The sequence below is a fragment of the Phalacrocorax aristotelis genome, chromosome 9, assembly GCF_949628215.1.
Source record: "Phalacrocorax aristotelis chromosome 9, bGulAri2.1, whole genome shotgun sequence".
NCBI lineage: Eukaryota > Metazoa > Chordata > Aves > Suliformes > Phalacrocoracidae > Phalacrocorax > Phalacrocorax aristotelis.
In genome coordinates, this window is record NC_134284.1 from 19,993,866 (window position 1) to 20,011,583 (window position 17,718).

General features: G+C 45.3%; 3 protein-coding genes across 8 annotated transcripts in view; 1 reads left to right on the plus strand and 2 right to left on the minus strand.

Moving 5' to 3' along the window:
• CCDC88C (coiled-coil domain containing 88C) overlaps positions 1-4,628 on the minus strand; it is a 100,278-nt gene extending 95,650 nt beyond the window's left edge. For all 5 annotated transcript variants that reach the window (XM_075103724.1, XM_075103723.1, XM_075103722.1 and 2 more), the window contains exons 1-2: positions 4,506-4,628; positions 4,285-4,385 (exon numbers count right to left, since the gene is read on the minus strand). In XM_075103724.1, coding sequence (XP_074959825.1) covers positions 4,285-4,385; positions 4,506-4,565 — 161 coding nt within the window. In that variant the 5' untranslated portion in view covers positions 4,566-4,628. The remainder of the gene's footprint in view (positions 1-4,284; positions 4,386-4,505) is intronic.
• On the plus strand, positions 4,508-9,955 carry LOC142061972 (uncharacterized). Its single transcript, XM_075103731.1, has 3 exons — positions 4,508-5,819; positions 7,467-7,645; positions 7,932-9,955. The coding sequence occupies exon 1, from the start codon at positions 4,564-4,566 to the stop codon at positions 5,365-5,367; it is 804 nt and encodes a 267-aa protein (XP_074959832.1). The 5' UTR covers positions 4,508-4,563; the 3' UTR covers positions 5,368-5,819; positions 7,467-7,645; positions 7,932-9,955.
• A 5,255-nt stretch (positions 9,956-15,210) lies between these two features.
• The window catches only part of PPP4R3A (protein phosphatase 4 regulatory subunit 3A), a 47,230-nt gene continuing 44,722 nt past the window's right edge, over positions 15,211-17,718 (minus strand). For both annotated transcript variants that reach the window (XM_075103727.1, XM_075103728.1), the window contains one exon: positions 15,211-16,067. In XM_075103727.1, coding sequence (XP_074959828.1) covers positions 15,954-16,067 — 114 coding nt within the window. In that variant the 3' untranslated portion in view covers positions 15,211-15,953. The remainder of the gene's footprint in view (positions 16,068-17,718) is intronic.

Sequence of the window (17,718 nt, forward strand, 5' to 3'; positions counted from 1 at the left end):
CAGTCTAACTCTCCTATCATCCAACTTCTTCCTCTATCATCAAGTGGGATAATGCCACAAAGGCTGGCAGGGTTTCTCAATTGCCTGGAAAATAGTAGAAAAATGGACCTCCAAATGAGATTTTAAATTAAACGGATGCATATCTTTAACCTTCCGGTATTCGTGCCATTTGCTACAAACCACAAGGAGCAGACACTCACAAATGTGAGTGTTCCTGTCACGTGGTCTAAATTAAAGATGACAGATTGACAGTAACACAAACCATGACGGCTGCAACTGAAAAGGGAAAGCCTATTATTGTGCATTTTTATTATGTGGTTTTAATACAAGTAGTTTTGTCAACTGTATTCCTAATAAAACATATAGCAAACAGGAATGTGTAACAGAAAAGTAGAGTCTACTATCAATTAGAAGAATTAGAACAAGTCAACATGAAAACACTTACGTGCCCACATGTATAAATCCTCACACTTTATAAAACATTCTAAAATATTTGGGAAATGAAGTTAAACAGGGCAAATATTTACTTATGCTTGTAGGTATTATGCCACAGCTGTAACTGTAACGCTGAAGGCAGTCTATGCAGTGTCACCACGTGCTAGTTTCATACCGGGAAGTGACATACAACCATCTGAAAAAGAGTTCTTTGGTATTTGTCCACAGCAGAAGCTCATTAACTTGGTGCACATAAATCCACAGGAACACAGAAGCTCAGAACACAGCATTTCCACTTTGAAGATTAACAAGAAGTTCTGTATGCAGAGTATTCAGCCAGTACTGCAAGTCTGCAAAAATCAATGTGTCCTTCATGCACAATCAGGTTGAGGTATACACTTGGACAGAACACAGGAAAAGGAAACCACTCATTTGGAGCAAAATGACTTGAAAAAACATTTGTCTTGTTTTGAAATGTAAGTGGGGAAACCAAGCACTGCTGTCTGTCTCTTCCTATTAGATTTAACTTGTTAAGCAGCTAGGCAACACTACTGAGAACTAAGCAATCCCAACTCTCTTTTAAAAAGGGTCTTGCTTCGTTAGGGATCACCAGTAAGCAAAGGGATCACTGAAGCCCAACAGCTGGTAACCTACCAACCACGTTGTGGCCAGAATCTGCCTAAGCCCAGGACTGTATCCACAGTGCTAGGGTGGAGGAGGGGAACATTTGGTGTGCCTGAGCAAACTACATTTTATTCACGGCTAGCATTCCTGGGGGCAGTTCATTTCTGAAGAGGATGGAGCAAAGGCACAGCCCTATTTTCACCTCCTGTCACACAGCCAGCAGGGACCTGGCAGGCAGGCAAAGCCATAGAATAGATGTCACATATCTCTCTGGTGACACAGCTCTCTTGCTGATATGAACCCACCACCTAAAAAACACCAACACCACAACATCAAGCAGCTGGGATCTTCTCCACCCAATCTAAGTTGCCAGACAGCATCTGGGCAATATCTAACCTATTACAACAGGAGACTAGAGGCTGACTACAGCCCACTCACACCTCAAACACCTAAAGCCTTGCTTTCACTCAGCAATCTCCACTCAACAGGTATATCTGGATTTCTTCACAGATCCACCTGTCTTCTCAGCCATGGATTAAACTTAAAATCTGCTTAGCTGCAGGACAAAAGTGTGTTTTTTTTTTTAAATAAAATTATTAAGAATTTGACTTTCAAGATCTTCACCGAAAGAAACCTCTTGATCTGCAGCAAAGTACTGCACCACACCTGGTGTTTAGATACAAGCTCATGTACTGTGCTATTTGTGTTCCAGTAAGCAAGCAAGCAGGATATTTAACCTGAAAAAAACTAAAAGCAAAACAACACACGAGTGAAGAGACACCTATCCACATCAGGAGCCCAGCTCCTTCACCCTGCTACCCACGGCTCTCCGCATGTGGATGCATACATCTGTGCTTTCAGGCAATCAACACTATCGCGGCATGCCACAACAAATCCTAGCAGATTTATCAAAGGTCCTCATTAATACAATTTCAGCAGGAAGACATCTCAAGCCAAGCACTGAAAGTCATCTTCAGGGACCAGGACTTTAAAAAAAAACCAAAAAACTATGAGCAAGCATTTTAAAAAACATTTTTCTGTTTTGAAAGTTTTGCAAGGCAGAAACATGCCTTGCAAGGCTTTCCTGATTTACAGGCAAGCAGTAATTGCATTGCAATTTCTAAAGGTTGTCAGGAAAAAGGGAAGCCCATAGTAAGCACCTCTCCCAGGCTCCTTGCTGGGTTGGGATACAGAAATACAGCCACGAGCCTCCCTAAGTTCAACAGTCTTGGGTTCTTGGTAGAAAGCTCTTGGTTTCAAGCTCCTTAGACACCATTAGAAGCTCTGCCAAAGCTGCCTAAGAAGGGGGGGGGGGGGAAGAAGCCCTGATTATGTATAGTGGGACAGTTTCCTACTCCATGCTGCTTGTGCTTCCCCCACTGATGCTTTCTGTGCCACTGCTGGCAGAGGTGTTTTTTGTAAAAAGCAAACTTACTTTCCTGACTGCTTAAGGCAAGTAAACACGCCAGGATAGTTCTCACAAACACACGATATCCAACATGCCAGCTAGCGTCACTGCACTCAGTCAGCCCATATGCTCACCTTCCTTATTTCAGTGAGATCTTATCATTCACTCCTTGTCCCCAGAGCACTGTTAAGTTACTCCACAGACTTTATCTGTTTTGTCTCCTTAGACCAAATCTCAGTTTGCATACACCACGCAGTAAAGCACTTCTAAAATACATCACGCATAAGAATGCCAATCATTCAAAAGCCACAGAACTTCAGCCCATTTAATAACAAAACTCAAGAGCAACTAAGTTAATTTTTCTTGATTTGAAATAGTAAGATTCTTTCACATATTAGATAACAGTGATAGTTTAGTTAGTTAAACCTGCAGCAGACTCAACTGCTGCTGTTCCTTGATAGTTTGGTTGGTCATCTCTGTGCCAAACACAATGGTCATAAATTAAAACCTGATTTCCCACATCTTGGAACAGTACAAGTTTGGATCTGAACACTCATACTCAAGGCTCTATTTGCAGAAAGTTCTTTTTGAAGTGTAATTACTCCTTGAAAAATGCTGGCAATTAGGTCTTCTCTTTCCATCAAGTTTCCATGCCAGCTAACATTTTATGCCACTCCTTTGTTATCTCCAAGTGAGCTGATTGACCTGGGTACCATTCCGAATCACGAACTTTCACCCGCTTCACTAAATTCCAATTCACAATTTCCGCTGTTAATAACAGACTGGAAGAAAACGCGATTACCTGGCTGCTCCATCTGAAAAGATACCAAAAGATAACAAAACTTGCCAACTTGAGTGAGTCGGACGTGGGCTGTCAAGACTTTTTTTTTTTTAAGTTACTTTTCAATAATTTCACTTAAAGATTCTCATACAAATTCTGCATTTAGTGCTTGGACTTGGCCTAACATTGCAAATCACTGGACAAGCTTCAATTGATTTCATTCACTTAAGAGTGCAGTGCCAAAATCAAGTGATTTCCAAAGTCTCCTCCCCTGAAAGTCAAATACTTCTCCCTACAAACTCCTTATCAGACACATTTCAGAATACTTAAAAGCAAATACAGAGATGCTAGAGAACAGTAAGGATCTGCATGCAGCAGACCAGCAACAGGAAAGGATAGGGTTAAAAAACGCACAGGTTCTAGCGACAACTCACTTCAACGTTGCAGTATTTTCAGCGTTTGCTCCTTCAACCTATTTATAAGTTTCCTCAAGGTATATCCTTACAGTGCTGCCCAAAAGATATCTCACTTAAGTTCTCTGTTTGCCAAATTATGCATTTAATATCAAAGTTTACACAAGAACATGGAGAACTTAAAATTAAATCTTCCCAGTAAAGCTTCACACAACAAAGTACTTTCATTTCCTTATTTGTACTGCCATATACCTTCCCCTAAAGCATAGACGAACAACTAAGAAAAAGTAACTGTTTGGAAAAAAAACAAAAAAGCAAATTACTTCCCCACCAATCAAAAAAAAAGATAAAGAAGATTTTATTGAAGCGGACGAGTTGGGAGGGTTCCCCCCCCTTGTTTTTGTTAATTTCAAAGAGCAACCAAAAGGCAAAGAACGCAAAGCCGGGCGCCTTCGCCCTCCACCCACCCTCCCAGCCCGTCCGCTGCGGAAGCCTCCGACCGAGGCGGGGAGGGCGCTGCCCGGTGCGGAGCGGCTGCGGGCGCCGAGAGAGGCCCCCCCCCCCGGCCCGGCCCCCCCCCGCGCCGCGCGCCCCCCGTGCCCCCCCGCCCGCGCCCCACTCACATCTGCAGCATGATTTTGTTCAGGACGACGCCATCCACCAGGTCCATGTAGACGCCGAGGCTGTCCCCGTCCCCGCTCCCCAGGGCCCCGAAAGTTTTCACCTGCAGGGAGGAAGGACGGCGGGGCTGGGTGGGGGCGGCGGAGGGGCCCGGCCGCCCCCCCGCGCCCCCGCCGGGCCGCCCCGCTCCGCCGGCAGCTCCCCGCCGCCCCCCCGCGCTCACCCAGGTCACCAAGGGGCTCTGCAGGAAGAGCTCCAGGAGCTCGGAGACGGTCACGTCCATGTCGCCGGGGCCCGGCTGGCGGCGGCGGACGCTGCGGGAGCGGGACCGCCTCACTCGGGAGACAAAGGCGCGGCGGAGCCCATGGCCCGCCGCCCCGCTGCCCGCCGGGCGCTGCCTACAGGGCGAACAATGCGCGCCTCATCGCTCCCCCGCCCCCGCGGGGGACGCGGGGCCGCTCGCCGCGGTCCCTCCTCCCGGAGGCAACAGGCCGATCTCCCCCGCCCAGCTCAGCCCACCGCCGCCTGGAGGGGCTGCCCGGGCAGGAGGGCAAGCTCCGCGCCTGGAGAAAGGGCAGCCGCCCGCGGCGAACTGCCGTCGAGGCCGGGGTCGGAGGTCCCGCGGGACGGCTGCGTGCAGCTCGGAGCGGCGGCGCGGCCCCTCAGCCCCGCTCCGGCCGCTGCCGCGGAGATACCTGCACCGGGGCGCGCCCCTGACCCGGCAATTAGAGCCGGGGCCGCGGCAGCGCCGTGACGGGCACGGCCCGCCGCGAATGAGAGGCACGGAGGGTTCCGGCGCCGGCCAATGGGCGGCCCCTGGGCGGCCGCGGGGGCGGGCCGGGGCGCGAAGCCGGGGCGAGCTGGTGGCGGTGGACCCGTCGCGCGCTGCCGCTCCCCCCCTCTTCCCGCCTGTTGCGCCGCCGGGCCCGCCTGGCCCGGCCCGGGGCAGCGGCAACCCTCGCCTGACAGCCTGCCGGTGGGGCGCCGGCGGCGTCTGGCCGTCTGTCAGCCTCTCTGCGGCCGGCCCCGGCGGGGCGCGGCGCCGCGGAGGCGGGAGGCAGAAGCGACCTCGTCCTCCCGTTTGAACCGAGGCGTTGCGCGGCGCCCCGCGGGAGGTCAGTCGCCGTGGCGGGGCCGCGGGGCCGTGCCGTGCCGCGGGGTCGTACCTGCGCGGCCGCCCGGGCCCGTTGCTGGGACCGGCGAGGCGCTGCGCCCTCCTCTGCTGGGGAGCCCCGGCAGTGCAGAACCCGAACGCGCGGTTTTGGAGGTTCTGCTTTGAAAAGCATGAAGCTACCCGTGAAGTACTTCAGCAGGCACGAACAGCTTTTCTAGGGATTCTTCAAAACGTGCAGCGTAAACCCCTTATTGTAGCACAAAATCCTAACAAGGAAACTTTGAGAAAAACGAGAGGCGCCACCTGTTGCATGCTGGCTTGAAATAAAATGCAGCGAGGTGCAAATGGCGTTCCTCGTCGCCGCTTTCCAGATGCGCAGCAGCCTTACGGATTTTGTGGCCTAGTGGTTTCGAGGGTTATGGGGTAAGCTCTTCGCAGAGGGGCGCCGTTTGTCCCGGGCCGGGGCAGCGCTGAGCCCGCCGGGCAAGGACCCGCCGCGGCGGGACTGCCAGAGCACGAGCAGCCGTCGCCCGACGGGCTTGCCGCCAAGGGGGTGAGGTTTTTCCTGCGGGGACAGAATTTAGTATAGCTTAAAAAAAAATCCCCGGTAATCTGGATGATTACTGCTTTATTTATCACAGTCTCGGATTCTGAGGAAATACAATTTAGCCATAAAGCTGAACCATTACACGGGCGGCGATACACAGCGAGGTTTGGTTTTGCTAGGATCCGCGTTTGGTAGTTCGCTGTCGTTTTTCCCAGACGCAGTCTTCTGTCTCTGGTATTTATCAGCCCTTGCATCAGCCGCTTCTTAATGTATTTTGCCTATTTCTTGTTTGATCACACTAAACTCGCAAAAGACTATTTGGATCTTACACAGTCAGGTAAACCGCATCTGAAATTCTGTTTATTATTAACCGCTTAATCTTCCATACGTGTTTTTGGAAGGGGAGGCGGGTATCTGTGTGTGTGTCGGCGGCGGGAGCCACAGCGGCTGTTTTGCCCGAGGGACTCGAGCAGCTGGTAAGCAATCTGTCACTAAACGGTAGACGCTGGCGTTCGCTGCAGCGGCCTGTTTGTCCCGCTGAAAGTCGGGTTTAACGATTTCCTTCATGAAGATCTTTGTTTTAGGCAGCCCCGCGCGGCTCGAGGGCCCTGCACTTAGCATCGGTAAGCATCGGTCACGCCACACGTTCGTGAGGCCAGACGCTGTGTTTGCTTCCGAGAGACTGTCACAGAGCAAAAGAGGAGCGCCCGCCCTCGCCGCCGCTGCGGGGCTCGGCCAGCCCGGGGCGGCGCCGCCCGGCCGCAGCCGCCGCTCGCTGCGCTCGGCCCGGCGCGGGAAGCGCTGGGCTCACCTTAGAGAAGTCAGGAGCAGCCACGCCTCAGGCCTGGGATTTGCATTTGGCTGGGTCCCACTGTTACACAGGAACGGCCCTGAATTAGCCGGGGAACGTGCTGCTTAAGGCATGCCATTTATTTTTGATCCTCAAACCTGTAGAGGGAGGAATGATAACTGCGGTGGCTCGCGGCCCTGGCCCATGCGAACTGCCGCTTGGTAACACGGCAGTACAGCCGTTCCGCTCCAAGTTTCTGAGAGACGAACCAGGAGGGTACAAGTAGTTAGATTAAACCCAATATTGTGTGAGTCATGTAGCCTAGACGTTTCTGAATCTGGAAAGAAAGAAGGTTTGCAAGGAAATCATCTGTTGTGGTTGGACGGAGAAACAGGTATGCTTTTGAGCACAACAGCTCCTGCTCTGGCGAGGAGAGAAAAGAAGAATGGTTAATAATTTCTCAACACTAAAGAGAGATGGACTGCTGTACTTCTTGAAGACTTGTGCCTCCTGTTCTGTGAAGAGATGTCATTATTTTAAATTTTTATATTTATTTACTTAACAATTTATATAACAATATTTAATTTTAAAGCTGCTCCTGCAGTACTTACAACAGAGGAGAGGTGTGTTAATCAACAGAGTCAAAACGAAAATAATTTAGTATTTGAAAAATCCATAATCCCTTCAGAGAAGCGAGGCTACACATGCAATAATCCTCTCCTACTTTTCACAGCTTGGCCGTGACTCGTTTCCAGGAGTACGCCTCTGCAAACTCCTGAAACGAAGCAACAGGTGCCCGGGCCGATCTGGCTGTTGCCAGCAGCGAGGTGACGGGAAGGCAGGGCGCATCGTGGAGCACAGTTCTAAAAAACAAACTTCCTACCCAGGAAATCTTCCTGCGGATGCTATTAGGTGCCAAATGCTGACACGTTGTTCACGGGTGCCGCGCGTGTTACGGGAAATATTTGGCCTCTAGCAGCAGCATGGCCGGTGCTGGAGGTGCAGCCGCAGCAGCAGGTGGGGGCCGGGGCCGGGGCCGGGGCCGGGGCCGCCCGGGCGGGGGCCGAGCGCCCCCTGGCGGTCGCGGCCGGTGCCGCGGGAGCGGGAGGCTCCGGCCCCGGGGGGGCGGCTGCGTTCTCACCTCCGGTGCTGAAAGCAAAACAACAGCAGGAAATAACATTTTTCTTGCTTTGAAAAGCGGTACCACTGATGCAGTATGTCGAATATCGGTAACTCCTTCAGCACGCGTGACGTGGGGGAATGGAAGCGCTGCGAGGGTGCCCAGCCCTCAGCTGAAGAGCGAAGAGCTGAAAGACTGAGACGCGCACTGGTACATGCTGGACTGAGTCTTTTAAAATCCCCGAGTCTAACTGCTCTCTTGAGTGGCAGGCTGCAAGTTCACCACCGCTGCGCGTTGGTAAAACCCTGGCAACCTGAAGAGAAACAAGACCAGGCTTGCCCTGGAGTCTGCAAAGTCCAATCTCAGGCCCACAGTGCAGAACTAGAGGAGGTCAGGCTGCCTGCCTTGTGCAAAAAAAACGAGCCCCAGCTATTAGACCCCCCCCAAACTGCATGTGTTGTTTTTTTTTCTGTCATACCTGTCAGGCCCTGCTAGGCGCGTACTGTTTCCTCTGTGTTCTCTCCGAACTGTGACTTAGCATTTATAGTTGGAGCACTTTTATTTACCCACCTTGTGTTTCACCAAAGACACAGCTTGTAAAATCTCCTCCTCCTACAGGTTGAGTTCTCAGTTGTGGCAGTACCTGAAGCTGCTGCCTTCCCACAGCAGACAAAATAAAATAGATGCCTGTAAATATATCCAAGAAAGTTCAGATCCAGACACATGCATGCAATTGAATTTGGAAATCATGCCCGTTACAGTAAAGAAATGATGAAAATTTGTAGTATTTAATTTTAATGCGATCTGTAACAACTTTCTTTTCATACCATTTGCACACAATTAGCTTTTAACTAAAAACATAATTCTCAAGGAAGTAAGAAGCACCAGAACAACGATTTAAAACACATACAAAGGTACAAGCAACTAAAGATACCAGGATGCTTAATGCCTCCGCTATCACATGTGTATCTAACGCACTCTTCACAGCCACAAAGCACTCGACTCTCGGCAACATAGACCACAGAAGGAAATTTCTAAGCTCGAGCATTTCCAAATGTTCCTTGAGGCTGACTGTAAATGGCATGATTCACCTCCCTCAGACTGTCCCCTAGCAACGACTACAACCATCAACAAAGCTCCACCATTCATCTGCTGTCTGAAGCCTAAGTTGCTGAGGGATGGGAATAACAGAATTCACAAGGTTACAATACGAGAGTTAAACTCATGGTAATCAGGAAAGGGCTTTTTCTCCTCCTTTGCTTGGGACCCTCGTTAAGCGGCTCTCTTGTAAATATGACTCTACCGTTCATCGACCAACCTCTCAGCTATGAAGCAAGTTTACTTTAAATAGGCTCTGGGGCTGTAAACAATGGGTGCCAGGAAAAAAAGAAGGTGGCCAGAAGATAGCTTTGCTCCTCGCAATATCCAGTTTTGAAATGCTACTTTCAATATTGTTCATTATATTTGGACAAAGGTGGTAAAGAAACTGTTAGAGGAATCTGAATGAAAATAAAAAGAAACAAAGCTGTATGTGCTACCAAAACAAAACCACAGAAGTATTTGCTTATGTGCCTTAGATCAATCTGAAGGGGGGGGGGGTGGGGAGGGCTCGTGATTTACAGAGCCTCTGTGGCTGGTAATTGAAAGAAAACATTCAGAGAGAAACTCCCAGAAAACCTAGCATTAACCTTTGATACAGGGTGGGATGTTCATTCAGTGCTGAAATTTAAGCCAGGTGCATAGGCTCCTGATGGGATTAACATAATACAGAATCTAAAATACAAGGAGAGAGAGTTTGGGAGGAATATCTCATAAATGTCTAAATCCGTAGAAAATAAATACAGATTCAAACACGCAAGACAAACAATAAAGTTAATACTGAGCAGAAGAGTTGGGGAGAAGATGAAGAGGCAGCAGCTGTTTATGGCTCTCTGCATGAACTCGAAAGCAAGGGAGGAATACTCGCAGCCCAGGCAAACACAAGAACGATGGCATAACTTCCTTGACTTGAACCCTTCAGAGGAGCAACGAGTGCCACTGCAGCGGAGGAAAGCTCATCAGCCAGCCTGAAAGAGAACAAATTCACTTACATTAGACTCAAGCTAAAGAGATGCTAGAAACAAAGGCTGGTCGTGGTGATCTAAAGTGGTAGGCTCAGGTACCTGAGTGTGGGAACTACGCGTCCAGCAGATAAGGAGCGATGTCGTCTGAAGCAGCAGCAGAGAGAGGAAAGTGTCCTGTAGGTTTGAAAGGCACGATAGGGCCTGGTCTGTTGAAAAGGTAATTACTGAAAAGGGAAGGACCAAAATAATTGTGCAAAGGCTTGGGGGTGTTATCCAAAAGCTTGGGCTCTCATCAAGGCACAGAAGATATCCAGGGTGGGTGATCGCCATGTATGTTCCTCAGTTTCTCTCTTTGGCAGGAGGTAAAAGAAGAACTAAACCAGCAGCGTTAAGTGGGAATCACGAGATGAATAGAAGAACCAATAGGACCATGCTAGGGCCTGTTACTGGCCTCTCTAAAGGGAAAAAGGGAAGTATAGAAAGAACTAAGATGTATCAAATGGAACATCTTTTGATTGTGTTGAAGATTTAATACTGTTGATTTGAAAATGTTTTCAAATGACCAGTATCCCTTCCTGTCAATCGTCACTAGCAAGCATCCTTATAAAAACAGAATGTGATTTTGAAGATCCAATGCTTTAGGGAATTGTTCATTCTTCAGACTGCTGTTTTGGCGTTTCAGTTATACATGAGTGTATCAATATCGATATTTATGACATTGGGGGCTAGGTACTGGTAACAGGCAAGAACAAGCAAAAATTTCATAAGCAGCTTTGGAAAGTAGTTAGGCTGGCTAGAGTTGAAGGGTAAATTCACGTGCAAGGAAAACACTCCAGACAGAAGCTAACAAAGCCTCGGCAGGCAGGCAGATGACAGTAGGTCTGGGACCACCACCTCAGATATCTACCAAGAGGAGATCCTTCTCTTGGAACAGTGAACAACGTGGGGAACAGGGAACTTCGTGTCCATGCTACTTGCTCAAGCAGCACCTGAATTCCCTTCTGTGTGCAAGTCAGACAGATGCGGGAAGAATTTTAAGAATTCGAGGAACTAATGAAATTAAAGACTCCAGTTTTGAGGGGCTGTGACAGAAGGCACGAAACTAAGGTTGTCCAGTGATAATCCCAACGACAGTGTTAGAGATAGCTGTTTCACAAGAATATGGTAAAAATTGGTGATGAGTGGTTTATGTATCGCGTGCAATGACTTAGTGTGCTGGAACACAGAAGGTGGCTTCGATTCTAGCTGACTTATGTAAAAATTTAATCTTATTTAGAGAAGGTGTGAACAGAAACTGACTTTAAATCACATGGACTTGGCTCACTCTCTTAGAAGTGAGATTATTTTTCAATTACAGATGCTTGAGAGGATTGTTATTTGCATTATAACACCGGAGTTCCACAGGTGCTGTAGTGACTGTAAACTCCCTGTAGAGCATACAAGGACTCTGGTGATGCTACTGTTCAAAAGCCATTCTCCCTCAACTGTACAAGCCTCCTGCCTGTCCTTATACTCTGGATTTGTAAGAATCCATTGAGGCTTGTGGCACACTGAAAATGGGAGTAAGTCTAGTCATCTCACTAGGGATGATAAATCAAAATACACACACACACAAAGCTCAGTAGAATTTTTGCTGCTGTTCTGATGTTTACGATAGGAACCAAGAGATCTTGCAGTCCATTACAAAATTGTCAGCGCATGGCACGGGCTAGCATAATTGCCTCACAATACACAGGTGATCTGTCTTTTGACGGAGATGCTGCAACTAGCCTGCTGTTCTCAGGTCTAGTGTGCAAGCTTGATGCGCTGGTTATTCCTAACTTTGACAGCAACATTGGGAAAATGTCTGACCTGTTCTTGGGTATCAAAAGAAGGTATGGCTGCAGGTACCAAAATGACTTGCCTCTTGCAGCTGGAGAGCCAGACTGGCACCTTGCTTCTCCCCTTACACTACTGCCATTCAAGTGATCTCCCTCCCATCTTGACCTCTTTGAGTGTCTCTAAAGGCAGAAGAGCAATACAGTTATTAGGCATCAAAAATAAGGATACTTGGGCAGTGACTTGCATAGAACTTGAGCCAAGTTGTGCTCAGGGATGAGGGGCTGAAGTGTGTTCCCCGTAAAGTGATCGGGCACTTCATCCGGCACCTAGTGCTGCCAGGTTATGAGGTAGGAATGTGTTTTTCCCTGGAGTTACAATCAAGCTTACTTCCATTAGCATTAGGCTGCAAAAGACAACTCAGCACCAAACTACGCAACTACCACAGCAGCCATTTCCTTTGGGTATCACATCACATATGATGTAGCCACAGTCACATATCTCTCAGCTGAAGAGCCATCAAGATAGACTTGCATGCAAAGATGTCATGCAAATGTAGCTCTTCCTTACTACAAAACTAACATGAATTAGGGAGGGCTTCTTTTGAATGTCCAAATATAGAAAGCTCATCTTATCCACCAAACGGACCAAGAAGAAAGTCTGAAGGTCAGCTAGTTGGGTACTCGAGAGGTTCCACCTGTTGTCCTGTTAAAAACAGGCAACAGCGTGGACTGTGGATATTCTCATTCTGCTGTGCAGAGCATCTGTATGGCCCTGATGGACAACTGTATCAAAAACAAACTCCCACAACCCAACAGGTATAACAAAATACACGCACCTCCCTACTTGGTTCCAGAGGAGTACATGCTCTGAAGGTGAAATAGTGCCAGCTCTCCTGGCTCATCTACAAAATCTCCTTTCTGGACTGAACTATAAGCTGTATGCGCCTTCATTTCCTCTGGACTCCAAAAAGAAGCAGCAGTAGGAGCAGGTGGAGGACATGCACACGGACAACTTCTTGAAAAACTTCAGTTGTTCGTAACTTCTCTGAATGCTTGCCCGGCTTTACACTGATGCTGCGGGTGAGCCCACACAGTAACCCATTGGTCTCCTACTTTCACAATGCACCTGGAATGGGTCTCGATATCCTCAATGCAGGGGACCTGCAACACTAGCACAGACCGTATTGCTCCAGGATGACTTCAGCTGTAAAATGGCTGATAAAGGTATCAACCTTTCAGCATCAAGCTTTTCAACCACTGAGGGAATATAGGAGCCTGTACTGGTAATTCAAGCATGTTGTATCTTGCCTGTACAATACTTAAGGGTTCACACTGTAAACTATACTTAAGGATACAGTTAAAATGCAATTAAGACAACTGAGCCTTGTTTAATACAATATACAAACAGCTCTCCTGGGATGTGGAAAAATGGTATTAAAAAGAATAAAAAACTCCCATCAGCCCAGAGAAATATCTAGAATGGAACACTGTCTAACATTTTTTCCATCTCTAACTCATACCCACTTTTTTTATATCCTTCACTTCTCACAATCCCACAATTTCCTTTTTTTCTTTAAGTATACTTCAAGATTTACATGAAGTGAAAAGTCACTGGGCAAGAGCATATCCACCGCTGTCCCAAACTCACCTACTTGCTGGCTATTTCCAACTTCCACAAATGTATCATTTTTGTGTAGGCATGTCCTGTCAGGCCACAAGCACGAGAACTCTGGGAACACAACTAACAGTCTAACTACAGGTTAGACAGCATTGAAAGATGTGCAGCTTAATATTTTACCAGTCCTTCAGAGCTTCATAAAAAGTTGAAAAATATTCCTACTTCTAGTATTATTTTGACCGAACCCAGAAACTTAAGGATAGTGTTTCTTCTGTTAAATGTAATGCTTCAAGTACTCAAAATCCAAAATCCAAGAGTCCTACAAGTATTATGAAAGTATCTGGAAGTTTAAAAGACTGCAGCATCAAACATCAAAACATCAAGCGCTTGATAGCTGAAAGAACACAGAAAATATAAATAAAAATGTTCCTTCAACCACCTCAGAAGAATGACTTCCTAAGATACAGCCTAGAGGACATGAAGATGACTATATGGATAAATTCTGAGAGCTTTATACTCAAGATTGGGAAGGATTTAAATTCAGGCTAATGAAGAAAACCTGCAAAATTACAGATTTCCTTGCCACAATGTCTGCTCTGACACCACAGCTGCAAAAATCAGGTTCTGAACAGGTCACTGAGACAGCATGGGAGTTCTCATATTGCAGCATAAGACTGAACCTAGTCTTGTGGTGACCAAGTGCTCAACTCTTACACTCTAAAATTTATTGCTGACAAGTGCCCTGTCACAGACATTTCAAACACGTTGTAAAAACTGAACTTTGGAAAGTGATTTCAAATGAACTTTTTAAGGCAAAGAGTTGGCTAATTATTTTTCCCTAATACACACTTGTTTAAATCTGAAATTACTAACATGTAATAAAGTCCAAGCACAAAAGCTCTGATATTTGTAGTTAGCATAGAATGTGCCATGCAACCCACAATTTTCAGAACAAAGTGCTAATCTACAGTTGGGTGTGACCACATATGATCCAGCCTCAGATTTTAATTTCTCTTATTTCTATTTGTATGTGATAACATTAGTGTGTAACACATCACGCTTCTTGCAACATTGGTGCTTTGAATGTCCAAAAGGAAATCAAACCTTGAAAATACATGTAAGAAGGGGTCCCTTGTTTGCAAAGGAACTGAATAAACTCCCCTTCACAGGAAGCACTGCTGTGCAATCGAAGTCATCTTCTGTAAAAGCAGTAAGGAAGCAATTAGTTTCAAATTAATAGCTAATATTATTTAGGTTTTTTGAAAAAAGGGGAAAGAATGTAGTCATTGAGTTAGACCCACAGTTTAATTGCTGTTTTTCAATCGAGTATTGGAATAAATTTCAAAAGATGGTATCCTTGTAAAGAGTTTATTCCACAACCATCTTTAATTCACTAAAACTGGTATTCCAAAGGGAATCGGAGGTTTTAAAAAAATACCACTAATGCCATTTTCCTTCAGCTTTAATTATTTCTTTTTTATTTTTGTAAGTCAAATGAGTCAATATATTGGTATTCCTAAATCATCCATCTTGCATTTTGATGAGTTGATCTACCATCATTGTTCTCGGTTACGAAATTTCAAAGTCTCTTTGGAATACTGATTTCATACTTATAGGTTTCAATTTTTGATTCCACCCTATTTCCCTGAATTTTTTTTCAAGACAGTTGCTGATGTAAAATTTAATATAAAATATTTAGTCACAAAATAGTATTGCTTTTATGCACATTGTGGTAAGACTTTTTTTCTCCCCCCAATAAAAACTATACCATCTTCCATAAAATCCTAAACATATTAAGAACTGTGATGCAGAACAAAATTACACAGGGTGAAACAGGTACCAGCACAACAGTGAGATTATATTACATCAAAAAATTTTAATGGTCCCAAATATATACTCAACAACTAAGCATACACTCAGGGGGGCAAAAAAAAATTATGACACAAAAGTGACCACATCTAGAATTCCACTCAATCTTTAATCAAGAAGGGACAAACAAATCCCCCACCTCAAAAAAAAAATTCTGCAGTTTAAAGGGCAAAGGGAACAGATTAAAAAAAAAAAAAAGAGGAAACTTTATATTCAGCCCTCCCCCATAGAGGTTTTTAAAACCTGTTGTAGCTTGACTAAAATGTTCAGAATGTACGATTTCAAAGGCAGGTCTCTTATACAAAGAAACTGCTGGCATTCTTAACTAGTGAAGAATTATGGCAAAAACCACCTTTTCTTCAGAAGTCTCATACATGGTCCAAGAAAGCATATTCTGATTGTAGCAACTGACCAGCCAATCCAGAGTTCCACTAACAAAACTCCTGCCCTGTTGGCTTTTTTTGTTTGTTGGTTTGTTTGTTTTCCATTTCCTTCCCTGAGAAAAGGGCAACATGTGGTCCAAGCTGGAGAGCTCAAAGGCATAAGTCTTTCCCCTAAACGTAATATTTCTCCTTCTTCTGCTCCTTTGAATTGGCACTTGATTGGCAGAAATCCGTTTGTATAGGTTGAGCTGTGTCACACACAGTAATTCACAAAAGATTGCTGCGGGTTTGTTTTGTTTTTGGAAAAATATCCTTCCCCAGCTGCTAATGTTCTTCAGCAGTTGCCATTATGATGACTCAAGCTTTGCTTTCTTTGACAAAGGTAAAGTTTCCTCTTTATCTTCATCTTCATCATCCTCTTCATCATCATCAGGATAATCTACAAGCCCAACAAGGCCTCCCTGCAAAGATAGACACAATTACTATAATTAAGAAAATGTTTGCACATTGATACTTCACATTTGTATTGGAAAATTATGTTTGCACAGATTGCCTTAATCATACTGATTCGTGAAGTTCTGAATAAAATGACACAGAACAAAGATAAATCCTTCAGTAGGAACGAAAATTACATTGTCTGAAAAATGTTTAAATGAATAAATCGAAAATGGGATTTTTACCTATCCAACTGGATAGCAATATTTCCAGTTGAAATTTAAGAAAATCCAAAAATCTACTTAGTTTTGCTAAGTGTCACTGCAGCTTTATCTGTAAGATGCAATTTTTTTTTTTTACCGACCATAGCTGACTGCAACAACAAGCAATCTGGAAGCACTTCAGAAACAAATATAGAATATCCTTCAATTTGAATTACAATACTTTTAAAACACAGTCTGTCTTCACAAAAGCTAGTTTAAATGTGTAGTAAGTTCAAGCACGTTTTGTATAATATAATTGAATGTGCTGTACAGGTTAAAATTTAAACACCTTGGCAGCTGGAAATGGAAGCATATCTAGTAATATTAACAACTCCCTTGTACAGCAAATAACCACAGATTTTAAGATTAGGCAGCTCTGGACCCATGAAAAAGCAGCATGAACGTCTAAAACTTCCTCTAACTACAGTACGTTGCAATTTCTAAAGCTTAACCAGCATTTGACTACTTTGACAGTTACTGCTATGTTACTCAAAAACCATATTACTTAGGTGTCTAATGACAGACATCCAAACCAGAAAATTTCAGCCAACTGTATACCAAAATACAACTTGATGAACAATTACACACACTCTGTACGGTCACACACAAAATAACACTGAGTATACTGCGCATAAAAGAACAGGATCAGATAATGAATGAAAAACCCAATTTCAACATTGTTTCTGGTTTGCAGCTGTGGCACATTTATAAACAGTGTACATTTTAGTGCAAGAAAGTAGCCTACGCCTGTATCTGTGGATGGTTTTTTAGTGCACTGCATATTCAGTGTAACCTGAACATTTTTCTTTTGCCACCATGATTTGAAATTTTGGAGCCAATACTGTGGTGCAATATGCTCCATATGTAGACACTCCATTTCAGATTCAAGGAGTTACACTGTCTGGGAGAGAACAAGCCTCCACCAGAAATACAGAACAGACTGAACTCAGTTCCAAGCCAATTCTATCCCTTTTAAAAAGTGCTTGACTAACTACTGGATTTTCTTCATAAATGAAATAAATCTGCTTCCCCTTCCTCCACAGAAGGATTTAGAGGAAGTGTCACTTAGTTCTTGCATCAGCCAAACTTTTCTCATTCAGGTGTTTTCAACAGAATGTAATCCAACACAAACGCTGAAGTCATGTTTGACTGCAAGAAATAAAAAAAAACTAGAACTCCATTTGCCTTTACTAGAAAAGTTAGATGAACAAGCACTGTGGTGGCATTAAAAAATAAGGATGAATCAGAGTTACTCCGAGGATACGTGGGAACAGAGATACATACCTGACCTTTCAGAAATGGACACACTTATTATGAGAATAAGTTCTCATTATCCGAACTACACTGTACCAACACCACCCTCAGTAAGCTTGCAGATGACACCAAGGTGGGCAGGAGTGTTGAGCTGCTCGAG

Coding starts and splice junctions, on each gene's coding strand:
- LOC142061972 (XM_075103731.1), top strand. CDS start 4,564: ATGTCGCCGGGGCCCGGCTGGCGGCGGCGGACGCTGCGGGAGCGGGAC.